General features: G+C 44.4%; 1 protein-coding gene across 3 annotated transcripts in view; it reads right to left on the bottom strand.

The window, feature by feature from the left end:
* Positions 1-16014, bottom strand: part of TUBGCP3 (tubulin gamma complex component 3) — a 61356-nt gene that overhangs the window by 32221 nt on the left and 13121 nt on the right. For all 3 annotated transcript variants that reach the window (XM_059902891.1, XM_059902890.1, XM_059902889.1), the window contains exons 4-11: positions 14943-15020; positions 13474-13691; positions 11455-11627; positions 10563-10681; positions 9802-9927; positions 7971-8039; positions 7473-7605; positions 5388-5554 (exon numbers count right to left, since the gene is read on the bottom strand). In XM_059902891.1, coding sequence (XP_059758874.1) covers positions 5388-5554; positions 7473-7605; positions 7971-8039; positions 9802-9927; positions 10563-10681; positions 11455-11627; positions 13474-13691; positions 14943-15020 — 1083 coding nt within the window. The remainder of the gene's footprint in view (positions 1-5387; positions 5555-7472; positions 7606-7970; positions 8040-9801; positions 9928-10562; positions 10682-11454; positions 11628-13473; positions 13692-14942; positions 15021-16014) is intronic.

Genomic DNA, 16014 nt, shown 5'->3' on the forward strand with positions numbered 1-16014 from the left:
TTATATTCCCTTTCTAATTTTAAACACATAACTAACGACTGCTTTCAGTACTATTATAATGAGGCTATCACCACTTTAACATAAACTCAAATCAGCCCTGATAGAAATTAAAGTGTCACAAGCTCACCATGAACAATCTAAGAGGTTACCCAGTCACCACACTATGTCTGCTCTGTGGCTTGCCATTCAACAGATTAGATTAACTGCATATAAATTGTTATTTATCTGTTATTCACTTAAACAGAATAGCTAGTTTCTACAGACAACACACTAATTTATCCTGATAGTTGGAGTACAGCTGGATTTTTATCAGTATGAACAATAAGAAAATTTAATTTAAAAGATAAAGAACTCAGGCATTCAGTCATCTTTAGAAGTTATGAAAGCATCATTTCATCTGAGGGCAAAGTAGCACTCAATCACCCTACTAGCAAACATCTAGAAGCAAACACCGAGAGGCCTGGGCATAATTAATCTTGCAAAAAATATAGTTACAGAGGAAAAGAATCAAGGTTAGAATATAATTGCAATATGCTTTTATTTTACTGATGCACTTTCCACTCAAGGTTCTTTAATTTGCACCATTATGTCAAACACAGAAAGAAGTGAGGGAAAATATAAAGCATAATTGAACCATGATTTCTCATGAAGTGCTGGACAAATGCCAAGGCCTTCCTGATAAAAACAGAAATGAAGAGGGTAATTTCCTCAGCAAGCGACTTATTTTCTAAGACCAGATCCATTCATTCAGACCACAAAGGACCCCAACTTCAACGGGTCAATAGGCAGGCCACCACCAAGAGACCCGCCTCTGGCCACGCGGAGAGAAGCCGGAGGCTCTGGACCAGGGGAAGGCCAGAGGGAGCTGACCAGGCAGACTGGCGGACGACAGCTTTCAGGGGTGGGCGTGAAAGTGCCAAAGTGTAAGATAGGTACATGGTCAACCTTTAAATCCAATAATTCCTAGCAAAAGTGTAAGAGGAACAAAATAAGGAGAGTGCTGAAGGCATCCACAGAGAGAGTCCAAAAAGCAGCCCCTGCGTTCTCTCTAGTGAGTGCACTGCCCTTCCCATCCAAGGATGCAGATTTGGGAGCACCGTCAGAGCATTTCAGCTAACATTTGATTGCTGTCTGAAATTTTTCTAATTTTGAAAGCAAGAGTGCTGACTTTTAACTTTTCCCTTCTTTTCCTGTTCCTAGTTGAAGGCCCCAATCCTTTATAGCTCTGACAGGTTTATCCAAAAGGCAAAAATATAAAACAAATTAACACTGAGCTATCGTGTTCTTACCTTGAACACACGGGCGTAATTTGTTTACCTCCCTCAGTTTACAGGGGAGAAAACCCATGTGAGCCACTAAATGTCTCAGCATAGAGTTTCCCTAGATAGTCATTGTAGCAAAATGAAAAACTTTGGTTTCCTTTTACAGTACTACTTTGTAAGAACCAAAAATAATTAGAAACTTCTCCCCAAACATTGAAAGTACTTTCTACACTAATCATTCAGTGCATCTGTAAAATCTTTTTTTTTAACTGAGGTATAGTTGATGCGCATTATTATATAAGTTCAGGTGTACAATATATTGAATCACAATGATTAAGAGTTAAAGTCCATTTATACTTATTATAAAATACTGGCTATAGTCCCTGTGCTGTACAGTATATCCTTGTAGCTTGTTTTATACATGACCGTTTGTACCTCTTCATCACCCACTTCTATCTTGCCCCTCCCCTTTCCCTCTCCCCACTTGTAACCATTAGTTTGTTCTCTACATCTGAGCCTGCTTCTTTTTTGTTACATTCACTAGCTTGTTGTATTTTTTAGGTTCCACATATTAGTGATACCATACAGTATTTGTCTTTCTCTGACTTATCTCACTTGGCATAATGCCCTCCAAGCCCATCCACGTTGTTGCAAATGGCAAAATTCCATTCTTTTTATGGCGGGGTCGTGTTCCATTGTGTGTATATATACCTCATCTTCTTTATTTAATTCATCTGTTGATGGACACCTAGGTTGCTTCCATATCTTAGCAACTGGAAATAATGCTGCTATGAACATCGGGGTGCATGTACCTTTTCAAATCAGTGTTTACGTTTTTTCAGGTATATGCCCAGGAGTGGAATTGCTGGATCTTATGGTAGGTCTATTTTTAATTTTTTTGAGAACCCTCCACAGTGGCTGCACCAGTTTACACTCCCAGCAACAGTGGACGAGGGCTCCCTTTCCTCCATGTCCTCGCCAACATTTGTTATTTCTTGTCTTTTTGATGATGGCCATTTCTGACAGGTGTGAGGTAATATTTCATTGTGGTTTTGACTTGCATTTCTCTAATAATTAGTGATGTTGAGCATCCTTTCATGTATCTGTTTGCCACCTGTACGTCTTCTTTGGAAAAATGTCTATTCAGAGGACATCTGTAAATTCTTACAGGGCTCTAGTCTTGCCTGCCTTTGCACTTCATCCTAATACAAGATAAACAAAAAAAAGCTGGATACTAATCCCTGCACCACTGAACTAAAGGATCATATCTTTTTAACAATTAAAAGTAAAGCCCCGGTCTTCCCTGGTGGTGCAGTAGTTAAGAATCCACCTGCCAACGCAGGGGACACGGGTTCAAGCCCTGGTCCGGGAAGATCCCACATGCCGCAGAGCAACTAAGCCTGTGCGCCACAACTACTGAGCCTGCGCTCTAGAGCCCACGAGCCACAACTACTGAGCCCACGTGCCACAACTACTGAAGCCCACGCATCCTAGAGCTCGTGCTCTGCAGCAAGAGAAGCCACCGCAATGAGAAGCCCGTGCACTGCAACGAAGAGTAGCCCCCGTTCACCGCAACTAGAGAAAGCATGCGCACAGCAACAAAGACCCCACACAGCCAAAACTTAATTTTAAATAAATAAATAAATAATAAAATAAAAGTAAAATCCCAACTGGTGGACCCAGAGGCAGTTTTAATGACGCCACAGAAATAGCAAAGCTCAGAGGCCACCTGGAAGGTTTTCTTTCAGATAAAAGGACTGCAAACTCATCCTTGGGTTGCAAGTCAGTCAAACCCAGAGGCAGCCGAGGTGGGACACTGAGCACCGCTCTGCAGCAGAAGGGGGAGAGAAAAGCCTCCCCGGAACCAGGTAAACACGGGCGTTTCAAAGAGCTTCCTGGAAGGACCACAGGATGAAGCCACGTTACACAGAAAGTGAGCTCTGAACAGCCGTCAACAAAGATGAATAGGAGCTGCACGCAGGAAAGTTACTGAGGAGGAGTGGACGGCGGGTCAGAGAAAGCAGGTCCAGGAACCCCGCCAGGCAGACAGGGGCAGAGATGGCCCTGTTCCCACACTGGTCACATCCACCAGTGAAGCCATCTGGCCCTGGGCTTTTCTTTACTGGAAAGGTTTTTAAAGCACTCATTTATTCTCTTTACTTGTGTTATAGGTCTATTTAGATTTTCTATTTCCCATGAGTCAGTTTGACAGTTTGTGTTTCTAGGAACTCTCTCAGGTTTTATCTGGCAGAATCGACAAGCTAATTCTAAATCTATATGTAAGTGGAAATGTGCAGAAACAACAAGGACGATTGCGAAAAGAGCTGCTCCTACCAGATACCAAACTCTAAAGCTACGTTTAAGTATTACTGACAAAGAAATAGCAAACCAAAAAAAAAAAAAAAAAATCAGAAAAAAATAGAGTCCAGAAAGACTCGGGTATAAATGGGAATTCAGCATATGATAAAACATGGCAAAACCAACATTTGGAGAGCATCCGTCAAGCCCATGATTCTCGGTACTATTCTTACACCTCTAAGTCTGAAATAATGTGAAAACAAATGGTTGAAGAAAAATAATTAAAGGAAAAAAGTGCAATTACAGATACAAGATATCCAAATGTATGAACTCATCCCATGATTCGACTCTTAAAAAGTCAGACAAATCCACAGGACAAATGGGGAAACAATACAAACAGCAATTAGTAGGACAAATAAAAACAACCAATACACATGAAAAGCTGGTCAATCTCACTAGTAACCAGTGAAACACAAATACATAAATACCATAGGAGACGCCACATCTCATACATTAGATTAAAAACACTTTTACTCAGGTTGGGTAACATGAAGTGCACACAGGAAGGCGGAAGAAGTCGGCGGGGGCGCATGGGGTGGGGGGACCGGGAAAGCCACCCAGCACTCGAGACGGAGTCAGACCTACAGCTGTGCCCTGCCCACAGCCGAGCCGGCCCATCTCCCAGGACCGACTTCAGAGAAGCTCATAAACACTCCCAGGGAGGCACATAAAGGGACGTTCACGTTAATAATGTGGGTAAGATTTAAAACGAAAAGAACAGAATCTGCTCGGATAGCAGAGCCGTTAGGCAAAAGGGCTGTGTCCAGGCAGCAACAGCTACAAGCCCAGCCCTCCACAGGAGGCCTACAGGGCACCCTGGGGGCCTCCACAGCACACACGCACGTGTGGCCGCCGTGTGAGTCCCCAGAGCACGAAACAGTACCACGTACGGTCGGATCTGCTTCCGTGATTGCTTACGTGCAATTTCACCCGCGAAAAACTCGGCGAAAACAGGAGCCCAGCCACGTGGGCCACACAAACATCCCCAGAGACGCACCTGAAACTGCCCTGCCGCCTTCGCCCACGCGTTCCAGCAGCCGCGATCGTCTGTCCCGCCTCCACCCAGGCCCACAAGCTAATGCCAGGGCTCTGTCAAGGTCAATGCCATATTTACTCTAGAATTTACCCATTTCTTAACCGTCTAATATGTGTTAAAAACTGTGCTACAGCTTCCATTTAATTCCTATCCTTTTTTAATGTAACATAATGACAAGGTTTTTGAGTGTGGTGCCCCTCACTCTACTTTTTGTCAGAAGTCTGGTTTTTACCACATGATTTTGCATAGCAGTGATTTTTAGGGACAAATATGTTACATTCTGGCGGAACTAACTGTATTTCAATAGGTACATATACATATACACATATACAAATAACTTGTCTCATTAAAATTGTCAGCACCACAGTTAACCAGCATGAGTTTAGTTCATACAGTAACGGTGCAAAGCATCAGAACATGTAATACCACCCTGCCAGGAAACCCGGACTAAGACTGGGGACACCTAGTCCTAGCTTTGCCGCCAACTTGCTGATAAACAGGGACAAGCGATCCGACCTTGCTGAGTTTCCCACTGTTCAAACGAGGATAACAGTTTCTCACTAACCAAATACAACTCTGATCAATGAGGTAATTGGCAAAATAGGCCAGGCATGCAAATGAAGTATGGTGGCATCACTGTGAAGAGAAAATAGTTTCGGGAAAAAAATCAAGAAAGAGTAACTGTTCCCATGCTCCTCAAAGCCGCGCCTGAGAAGGGGGGCGTCCCTTACTTCGTGGTACGTGTCCTCGAGCTCCCCATCGTAGATCCACCGGTAAAGGAAGCTCAGGATGGGGTGCGACACCAGGCTGAGGATGTGCTGCACCAGGGACCTCATGGAGGGGTCCCCCGTCTTGGTGTAGGCGTGGACGGCTGAAGCCAGCTCACCTCCCTTCCTTCCTGGGGACACAGCAAAAAAACACCCACATTGACACTCACAGTAGAAACCAACAACTGAACAGTAATGCAAATGGCCAAGTCACGGAGATAAAGTGTGTCTGCTCTCCTAGTACTGTTTGGACGTAGAAGCAGCAGTCAACATGCGACGGACCAGGAGCCCAGAGGCCTAGGGTCTACCTGGGCTTCACGTGAGTCAGAGCGCTTCACGTGACTCTCCACGACCCCTATGGAAAACGTGACTCGAGATACGATCGAGAACACAATTCTTCACCTTTTCTTGACTGAGACCCACATCAAGACTCACACTTTATACCGCGATCCAGTACACAAATAAGCATATATAGAAAACAGGAGCTTTACAAACAATACTTACACTTGAAGATTTTCTATTTTTTCCTTTTTCTCTTTTGGTATAATATGCTGGTCTCAACTCATTAGACTGATGTCATAACCCATTAACTAACTGGTGGCCCTACAGTGTGAAAACATGGCCCTGTGTTAACAGTGCCCGGTGTCCCAGGAGCACAGCTCAGCACAAAATATCGGGAGTGGCAAAAACCAGATCCAATAGTATAAGCACACGAGGAGTTTCCCGTGTGAGTAATTCTGGAGTTTATTACATTGCGGAAAGTTTGTTTTTTTTTTAACATCTTTATTGGAGTATAATTGCTTTACAATGGTGTGTTAGTTTCTGCTGTATAACAAAGTGAACCAGCTATACGTATACATACATCCCCATATCCCCTCCCTCTTGCGTCTCCCTCCCACCCTCCCTATCCCACCCCTCTAGGTGGTCACAAAGCACCGAGCTGATCTCCCTGTGCTATGCGGCTGCTTCCCACTAGCTATCTATTTTACATTTGGTAGTGTATATATGTCCATGCCGCTCTCTCACTTCGTCCCAGCTTACCCTTCCCCCTCCCCGTGTCCTCAAGTCCATTCTCTACGTCTGCGTCTTCGGATTGCGGACAGATTTTAAGGAAAGGACTGACGTGCTCTGACTTTAGTAGGATCCCTCTTGGCATGTGTACACAAACAGAGACAGAGCCAGTTGGCAGGTTATGAGGACAGGGCATGAAGAAGGCCCGGAGCGGGGACCCCAGCGTCCCCGGGAGGGCAAAGCCTGGGGGCCTAGGGAGGAGCTGGAGGCGCCAGGACCATGAAAGGGATGGGGGCGGCAGGAAGACAGTTGGGGGGCTGCCAGTAGCTGGAGAGAAAGGAGGCATTTACTCACTGTATTCGACTTCTTTCTTCTTTTGAGGAAGGTGCCACCCACACCGGGCCCTTGGAATCAGTGGCCCTGAGAACCACCCCGCGGGAGGGGGCAGCGCACGCACAGGCAGAGGGCAGGGCGGCCACCGGCCCCCACACCTCACCTGGCCCTCCCACCCCGAGGGGGCAGGGACCCCCAGTGCCCACGGCTATAGACGAGGAGAGACAAAGGGCTTCCTGGCCAAGGGAGCACACACAGTGAGAAAGATGCTGAGAAGCAACTAGAAACACAGGCCGAGAGCCCAGGGGGGGCCCCACCCAGACGCACAAACAAGGGAACTTGTGACACGGCTGCTGAGCCCAGACGTGGGCCAGAACCTGGGGGGACTGAAGCGCTAGGAGAGGCTGCTAATTGAAAGACAAATAAAAGAGGAACAGAGATAAGCAGCTGTAACACCATGAGCCACAGGAAAAGGCAAAATCTCTGAAAACTAGACCCCGCCCCCTTCCCCTCAAGGAAGTCCTGAGCCTCCAAAGCATAAACACTGGGCTATGCGGACAGCTGGTTATTCTCCCCTGTAAGTTCATGTCTATTAATTTGTATTTAATCAGCATCCTTCTGGCTGTTAAGCATACAAAAGGGCAGGCACAAAAATAAACCTCGGTGACATTCCCTAAAACCTGCTTTGAAATAAAGCAAAATGACCTTGGCAGTGGTCCACCAGGGCCGCCAGGGTCTTCAGTCTTATCTTGGGGTCGTACGTCCAAACCAGAAGACGCCGGAGCGTTAAGCTACTCTCAAGGCCCAAATTCACACCCTGATCATCTTCTAACTGTAGCTGAAAAACAGGAAAGACAGAATCTGTAAGTACGGGTCACCAAACAGGCCAAGCATGTCTTAATCCATGTGAAGTAGACACGGGGAAAGGATTATCCTCATGAAAATGAAACAGAAGGTCCCTCTGAGACAGCGACAGTTCCTTCAAGCTACAGAGGAGGTCTGTTTCAATGGCAGACAGGACCCTGAAAATTAGCAATGAACTGGCTCTAGGACACAATGAAACTTTACAGATATCCAATCCTTCCCGATAGGATTATCAGATTTTTATCTTTTAAAAGTAATGTATGAAGAAACTTAAAAATTCTGTATAGTGGTATTTCCTAACACTTCAAATCATGAAGAAATTAAAAATAAGGTATTTACCTGGGAATGTAAAACAGAGAGTAATCGGTAGTATTCTTTGAGTTCCTGGTGCAAGGCAGCACAAAAGCTCTGTGGAGAAAGGACGAAGCACAATTAAAGCAGGACACGGTCACTGCACACGACGGTCACTACACAACAACACACGGGGACCTCGCAGGACGACGCCTTCAGACAAAGTTCGGGTGTCTGCGAGATGAAAGTCTGCTTCTGTCCACATTCCCCACGCAGGTGTACCCACCAAGACATACGCATTTAATAGCATCCGGGAAGGGCTGTCCCTCAGCATGAGCTTTGCAGGAGGGAAGTGGAGAAACACAGTGCATTTTTCATAAGCTAAGGGGTATTCACTTTAGACACTGATGCTTTATTTTCAGATTACGTCCCTTCTAATTTTTTTTCACTGAAGTATAGTTGATTTACAATATTCTGTTAGTTTCAGGTGTACAACAAAGTGATTCCGTTATACATATATATGTATACATCTATATTCTTTTTTTTTGGACTCTTTTCCATTATAGGTTATTACAGGATACTGACTATAGTTCCCTGTGCTATACAGTAGGTCCTTGTTGTTTACCTATTTTATATATACATAGTACTGTGTATCTGCTAATTCTAAACTCCTAATTTCTCCTTCCCCCCACCTTCCCTTTGGTAACCGTAAGTATGTTTTCTATGCCCGTGAGAAACCTGTCTATCCTTTACAGGTTCTGTCACAGGCTCTCCTCCTGCATACCCTTAGGCTTACGCCCAGAGTTCATTCCAGAGTCACAGGAGTATGTGAAGGTCCTTCTGATACCTTTTCAGAATTTAAGATTGAAAAGGTACAAGGCAGTTTTTAATAATGTGGATGGTACAACTCCCCTCACCAAAACGGGGGGAACTGGCATGGAGTTGCCAATTTAAAAATATCAGTAGTGAAGAACATTAGAGAACATAAAAGAAACATTAAGTGTCTATCAGCAGATGACTGGATAAAGAAGATGTGTGTGTGTGTGTGTACATACGTGTGTGTATATATATATATATATATATATGCAATGGAATATTACTCAGCTGTAAAAAAGAATGAAATAATGCCACTTGCAGAAGCATGGATGGACCTAGAGATTACCATACAAAATGAAGTAAGTCAGACAAAGACAAATACCATATGATACCACTTCAACGTGGACTAAAAATAATACAAATGAACCTATTTACAAAACAGAAACAGACTCACAGACATAGAAAACAAACTTATGGTTACCAAAGGAGAAAGGGAGGAAAGGGAGGGAAGGGAGGGAAGGGAGGGAGGGAGGTATAAACTGGGAGTATGGGATTAACAGATGCACACTACTATAGTAAAATAGATAAACAGGGATTTACTGTATAGCACAGGCAATGATATTCAATATTTGTAACTACAATGGAAGGTAATAAAAATACATACATATATACATATATACGTATAACCAAATCACTTTGATGTACACCTGAAACACTACACTGTAAATCAACTATCCTTCAATTAAAAAAAATTTTTTTAATTGAGAGAATCAAGTCAAAGGGAAAATACACTAAAATATGTAAAGTGACTCATACATGGTCAGTGTTCCCAAGTATTCATTAAACATTTTAAAAAATCGCTATATTTGATTATCTTTGTCACTATCCACTATGTTTTCTCTTTTCTTGAGTTGACCGTGACTGACAGTCCATTTTCAAACCTTCTTTATGTAAAAAGAACCCTCTTCAGAATGACTTTCTTATAAGATTCTAAGGAGATTAAGCACTTCCCGAGGTGAATGTCACCCCAAAACCCCACGTGTCTCCGTCACAAAGAACATACCTGGCCTACAAGTCCAAATGAACGGTCTAGGCTCCTCTGGTCAGTGTATTTTCTGATTTTATTATGTAACCATCCCAACTCAGCAAGTCTGACCGTCGTATCCCTCAAAGATTTATTTAGGTTTGCCTAAAAAGTAAATATATCCAGAGTTTAAAATAAAAAAAATTTTTAACACTAGGATTTTAATTATTATTATTTTTTTAACCATTTGTACTTTTATAATTCTTAGGCTTCAACATAAGAAACTTAAAGACAACTAACACACCATCACTAAAGTGAAAGCAGTGAGACTCTAGGGAACAAAAAGCATCACAGAGAAGGCCGGGAAGTAAGACGCCTCTGAGCGAGTGTCAGGCTTGGGTCCCACCGCCCCAGCAGTGACTGGCCACGGTGCCCGGCGTGGCAGGGACAGTCTGTGACGTCAGTGGCCTCGTGACTCGGCTAAGAGTCGCAAGAGGACAGAGGGTCAACAAGAAGGACTGTGGGAAAGGCAGGTTCTGGAAGACAGAAGCAAAGATGCCAGGATACCTGGCCGTCAGGTAACTCGCGCACCACTGTCACAGGATGAAAGGGGGCAACGCGCTGAGGATCAAACCAGGGAGCAAACCAGGGTTCCAGGGTGCCGGCTGACCAGGACTCCCGAATCTGCACGCCAGCCCTCGTGACCCTAGTACTGCCTCACAAACCAACCGTGCCTGCCTGGTCCTGATGCCATCTGTCTTGACTTCTGAACACTTCAGACGGGGTTTCAGGGACCGTACCTTTCCCTCCACTTTGTAACAGTTGTCAGCGTTGCTCATCTTGACATTTCTGCCGTCTATGCCCTGGAAGACGTACAGAATATCTCTGACTAGGGCTGCCTCGGCAACTTCCACAGCACCTGTAACACGGTTTTTACAAGGTGAAATAAATCGCACAACACAATTCGCTTCAGGTAATATATTTGCAACCAGAACAAAATTTAAAAACTAAATAAAGGAATTTAAGATGAGAAAGAATATGAAGTTTTAAGAAAAAAGGATTTTCTGAAAAGGATATGGAGATCATATAATTTCTCTTCCAAAAGTCTTTTAAAAAGAAAGCAATATGTGGGAGTTTAATATATGATCGGGAGCAGCACAAATCAATCACAAAAGGATGGATGATTATTTCATACGATGTTTAGAAAACTGGCTATATGGTAAGCACGCAAACCTGGTTCCGTCTCCGTCACCGTGACAAAAGGAGCTAACACAGCAGAAAGGGGTCTACGATTTCCACAAACCTTGGAACAAAAGCTAACTCAGAATTTAGGTATTACCCAACGTCATGATGAGAGGCAAAGCCCACAGACCCAAGGTCTCGGCGGGAGGAGACACAGTCAGAGCCCAGCCGGGGTCAGGCTCCCACTCCAGGGCTGCAGTCAGTTGTGGCGACAACGGTCTATAAATACCAGGTTGCAGCAAACCGGGCCTACCGTCACCGGGGAAGGGAGAGCAGACCCAGGAAAGCACTCGGCAAGGACCTGAGCGGTGGGCGGCTGCGGGGAGGCACGGCCAGGGTGACAGGGCGACAAGGCCAGCCTGGAGGACTGAGGCTCCTGAACCCCGCCACGAGAGCGGGAGCCACGCCAAGGCTGTGAGCGTTTAAGACAACGGGGTGCGTCCTACTCACCACCCACATCCCCCTCTCTCCGTGGCCTTGTCACGCTGCGGGACACAGAGCTGGGGACGCCCTTCGAGGTAGCGGTTTGTGAAGGAGGCTGGTTTGCAGTTAAAGTCCACGCAAGACGTGAGCCCAGCTGCTGTCGGAGACAATCTCCTGCGCCCGGAGCTGGGTGAGACTGTCTGAAAGAGGAAGGGACCGTCTGTGTCTTCAAATGCCAGACTAGTCACGGAGGACACTGAGACAGCCGAAGACACGCTGCTTGAGTTGCTATACTGAGTGACTTAATCCTGAGAACCTGAGACGCCCGAGCGACCACACCACCACCGCCCCCCCCGCCACCGCCGCCGTGTCCCAGCGACGACGCCCAAGGCCTCCTGGGCTCCCGAGGTGGCTCTCGGGCTCTTCCTGCCACCTCCACAGACTTCTCAACACACAAGTCACAACCTACTGGACTTTTCTTTACAAATACATAACACACACCACCCAGCTAAAACCACTTTGAGATTCACTACTGGTTTTACCCTAAAAGTTAACATCTTTCATCCAGTGAACATTCGTTGAGTTAAAAAATCCGAAACTGTCCCCCTTCCCTGTCCTTACTGTCCCTCAGTCTTCACAGCACTTGATACGAAACGAAACATCGTAATCTGCAATTAGTTTTAAAAATGCACAAACATAAAATATAAGGCAAAGGCACATCCAAGGTCAAGACAGCCTCTAATAATTTGGAGAACATGTCAAAGCTGCTCCCTGAAGATGTAGGAAGCTGACAGCTGATTTCTAATGACATACGTTTTGACAACCGCAACAAAAATAGTGCTTCCTGGGACCACAAAATACAGAAACGAGGATCTCAGTGGCACTACTGCTTCCAAGTGGTGAGCTTTGGTTTTAACTGGTCGAGTAAGAGAGGAAAGAAAAACCTGAAACGGCCCTGACTTTTTCCTATTTTTGACAGGGGGAAAAAGTCATCAACAACACTAAATTAAAACTATGTTTTTGAATACAGTCCTAAATTTAAGAAAAAATTCTAAAAGACCACTTCAGCTCAAAGTTCTCTATACAGCTTTTTTTAGATCATGACACTAATTATTTCAAATACTTATTTTAAAGGTGAAAATAAGAACATCTGTTTATTCTTTTAGCCAGAATATGAGTTTAAGATTAAATTTTGGGATGTATTGTGCTGTCTTTCTAAAATACTAGACTCCATTTATTCCACATGTGTGGTACACACATTCTATTTTCTAATAACTTTAACAAAATTTGATTAAGTCGCACAATGACTTATAACTGTATTATGCTCATGTGGAAAACATCATTTGATGGTAAATCCTTGGTCACTGTTCTCCTGGAAAAATATCCACTTTTTGATATTTTAAAGCATAGTCTGCTTTAATGTGATTTCTAGGAATGTGCATGGAAAAACACACAGGAGAGCAAAGTTCCACGTCCATTCGGGCACTGGCACTGGCTTTACTCTCAGCCATGAGCTCTGCGTGTGATCGGATGTGACAGCACGTTGATGTCACACATGTACTGTAAGATGCCACATGCCTCAGTCTGAAGACCTCAGCACTCGAGGACGAGGCAGCTTTATCTTATGTTCCAGACGTTTTAAATAATTGAGGAAGGGAACAGCACACCCACGAAGGGGACAACGTGCACCGAGAGAAGTGCAAGAGCCCAGCAAGAGCCCGTCGCTCAGTTACGGCCAGAGAAGGCTCTGCTCGCCGTCGCGAGCGCAGGCCCCCCGCTAATGGGCCTGTGCCTTCCTTAACAGGCGGAGTCGGCCCAAACCCTTCACAGGCAGCGAGGACTAAACGCGGGAGGGGCTCCCGGCTGAAACGGAGGGAGCGCCTGGAAGGGAACGTCCTAGATAGAGCACCTCAGACCCAGCGCCTAGAACATCCCTGGCACACACGCGGCTCTGAAGACAGTGTCGGTGAAGACGAGACGCCCGATTAAGGGCCGAGCACCCCCCCGCGCCCACCGCGTGGGGACGCCCGCCGCGAGCTGGGTTACCCCGGGAGGAGAGGCTGAGGCGTCGGGGCCGGGCCGCCGAGGGTGCACGCGCTGCCGCTGCCCACGCCGCTGCTCCCCAGGCTTCCAGAGCTCTGGGCCGGCGGGGCGCTGCGGTCCTGGTAGTTCAGGGGCAGCGTCTGAGGCCTGGCGTAGTAGCAGGGCGTGGAGTGAGCATCCCGGGGTAGCGCCTGAGCAAACAACGTGGCGTAGCTAGAAACCTGCAAATAAAAGGCGTCACGAATATGGGCACGAACTTACAGAACGCTTTCCCACACCAGCAAAGATAATTTACATTCAGACTTTGGTTCTATTTCTGTAACTGGATTTTGTGCAGGCAGACCTCAGAGATATTGTGGGCTCGGTTCCAGACCACCGCAATAAAACGAGTAGTGAAACAAAGCAAGTCACACGAATTTTCTGGCTTCCCAGTGCATATAAAAGTTATGTGTACACTATACTGTAGTCTATTGAGTATGCAACAGCATTATGTCTAAAAAGCAATATACACACCTTAATTTAAAAATACTTTATTGCTTAAAAATGCTAACCATCGTCTGACAATGCAAAGTTGCCACACACCTTCAACTTGTAAAAACTGCAGTATCTGCGAAGCACAATAAAACGAGATGTGCCTGTACTTATTAAACGATAAATCAGGTATTATAGTTTTGAAATATGCCTGAACTGGTAAGGTTCTGGAAAGTTTTCTGAATCTCAAAACTCCCACATGGTCTGATAACTAAACACTTTACTCAGAAACCAAGCAAACTGAAACTCAAACAATTACTCAAACATTTTTAAAAGTCTGGCATTATTATGTAATGAAAGAATGCTCATTACTCAGACTAAGGCTTTAAAGGTAAATATGACTCTTTCACCCACATTCTTCAACTCTCTAAACACTCAAATTTCTGTGGTCGAGCATCTTATTACACCAGACTCTCTGGGACTCCGGGCGGCAGCCCAACAGCTCTTTCAAACACCGCACGGGTCAAAAACTGAACCCAGTGACAACAAACTTTTCATGGTATAACAGTAATTAATGTTCATCATGATATCTGAAAACCCAAGAAAACCTTAAAAGGTCTTCTAACCCAACGAATAATGAAGCTGTGCTAATATTAATAACTTTACAGAATAAAAATCTGGAAACTGATAGTTTATGCTCTATTTAACCAGACATTGTTATATTTGAAGTAATAACATGATTCTCAAAAACATCTTAAGGAAACACAGCATACTGACTAAAAATGCCCTTAAAAACAAAACAAAAACAAAAACAAAAAAAGAAAGAAAAAGAAATCTCTTGACCCTCATGACTGCCCAGAAAACTATACAAACTTTTTTGCTTTTCTCCTATTATTTTCTTAAGTATAGAAGCCAATTCCTACCAAAATTTGGTATAACTGTCCCAGCAAAAGACACTGTGCTTTAAAAAGGCATCGAGCTGTGAAAATAGAGACTCTCACCTTGTTAGGCTGCTTGCGTGGATCTTCACTAAGGCTTAGCAAGAGGTAGAGAATTGACCATTTATTTTTCAAAACTCCCTGTTTAGAAAGAAAACATTAAAAGAACAACTTTGTACTAGTTCCCAATTTTATCTTCCTCTCTCCTAAATTACCCTTATTTCCAAAATAGAAACGCATTTTAAAATTCACCTGGTAACGTCAAATCTAAATTTGTCCATTTTTCAGGCACTACCATAGTGCTATCCATAAGAAGGCAAGAGAACGTTCTCAAGAGGTCAAGACCCTTGGAACCTTTAACCCCCTGAAATCTAACTCCAAAGTCCCAACGTGAACATTTTTTCAATTATCCTATTCCTGTCTAACGGTATTTCCTCCCTGAAATAATTCTTATAATAACCAACTTCCCAAACACAGTTGATTATAAGAATAATGCCATCACAAAATGTGTGAATGCTTTCCCCGCCTTAAGTCCAATTTAAGCCGTAAAACAAGAGTATTAGGAAAAAAGAAAATAATTCCAAAGTATAAGACGTAGGTTTCAGCATCGTGCGTTCTTGGGAAGCTCAAGGTTCTGAAGCACTTAGATGTCAGGATAACTGCCCCTAGGCTTCTATGTAAGGTAATCATGATGATTTCATTAATTTCCAAACGTGTATCACTCCCCCCGATTCACAACCGTTCACAGCAAGCAGCCCACCCTCCATACGTGTTATCCCAAACTTACAGCGCATTGCACTCTATTCCTGTATCCCTACCTTTCCCATGCATAGGCTAGAAACTATAAATACTTTATTTACAAAACAAATTATGGGACGGTTACTCACGTTGCACAAGTTCTTCGTTATATGTATAAAATATTCCTAGAAAGTTTCTTTAAAGAACAAGCTCATTCTAGGTATGTAATTGATTCACACAGAATTTTTCAGAAACAGCAAACTCCCCAGCTGGGACAACAGCAAGGAAGGAAGAGGCCAGCCCTGACCGAGGCCTCAGCCCAGAGGGAAGCAGACGTTCGGGCAAATACACTTTGGTTTCATGAACTGCCCTTCCAGACACAGGAGGATCGCTCAGT

The sequence above is a fragment of the Balaenoptera ricei genome, chromosome 18 (assembly GCF_028023285.1).
Source record: "Balaenoptera ricei isolate mBalRic1 chromosome 18, mBalRic1.hap2, whole genome shotgun sequence".
Classification (NCBI taxonomy): Eukaryota; Metazoa; Chordata; class Mammalia; order Artiodactyla; family Balaenopteridae; genus Balaenoptera; species Balaenoptera ricei.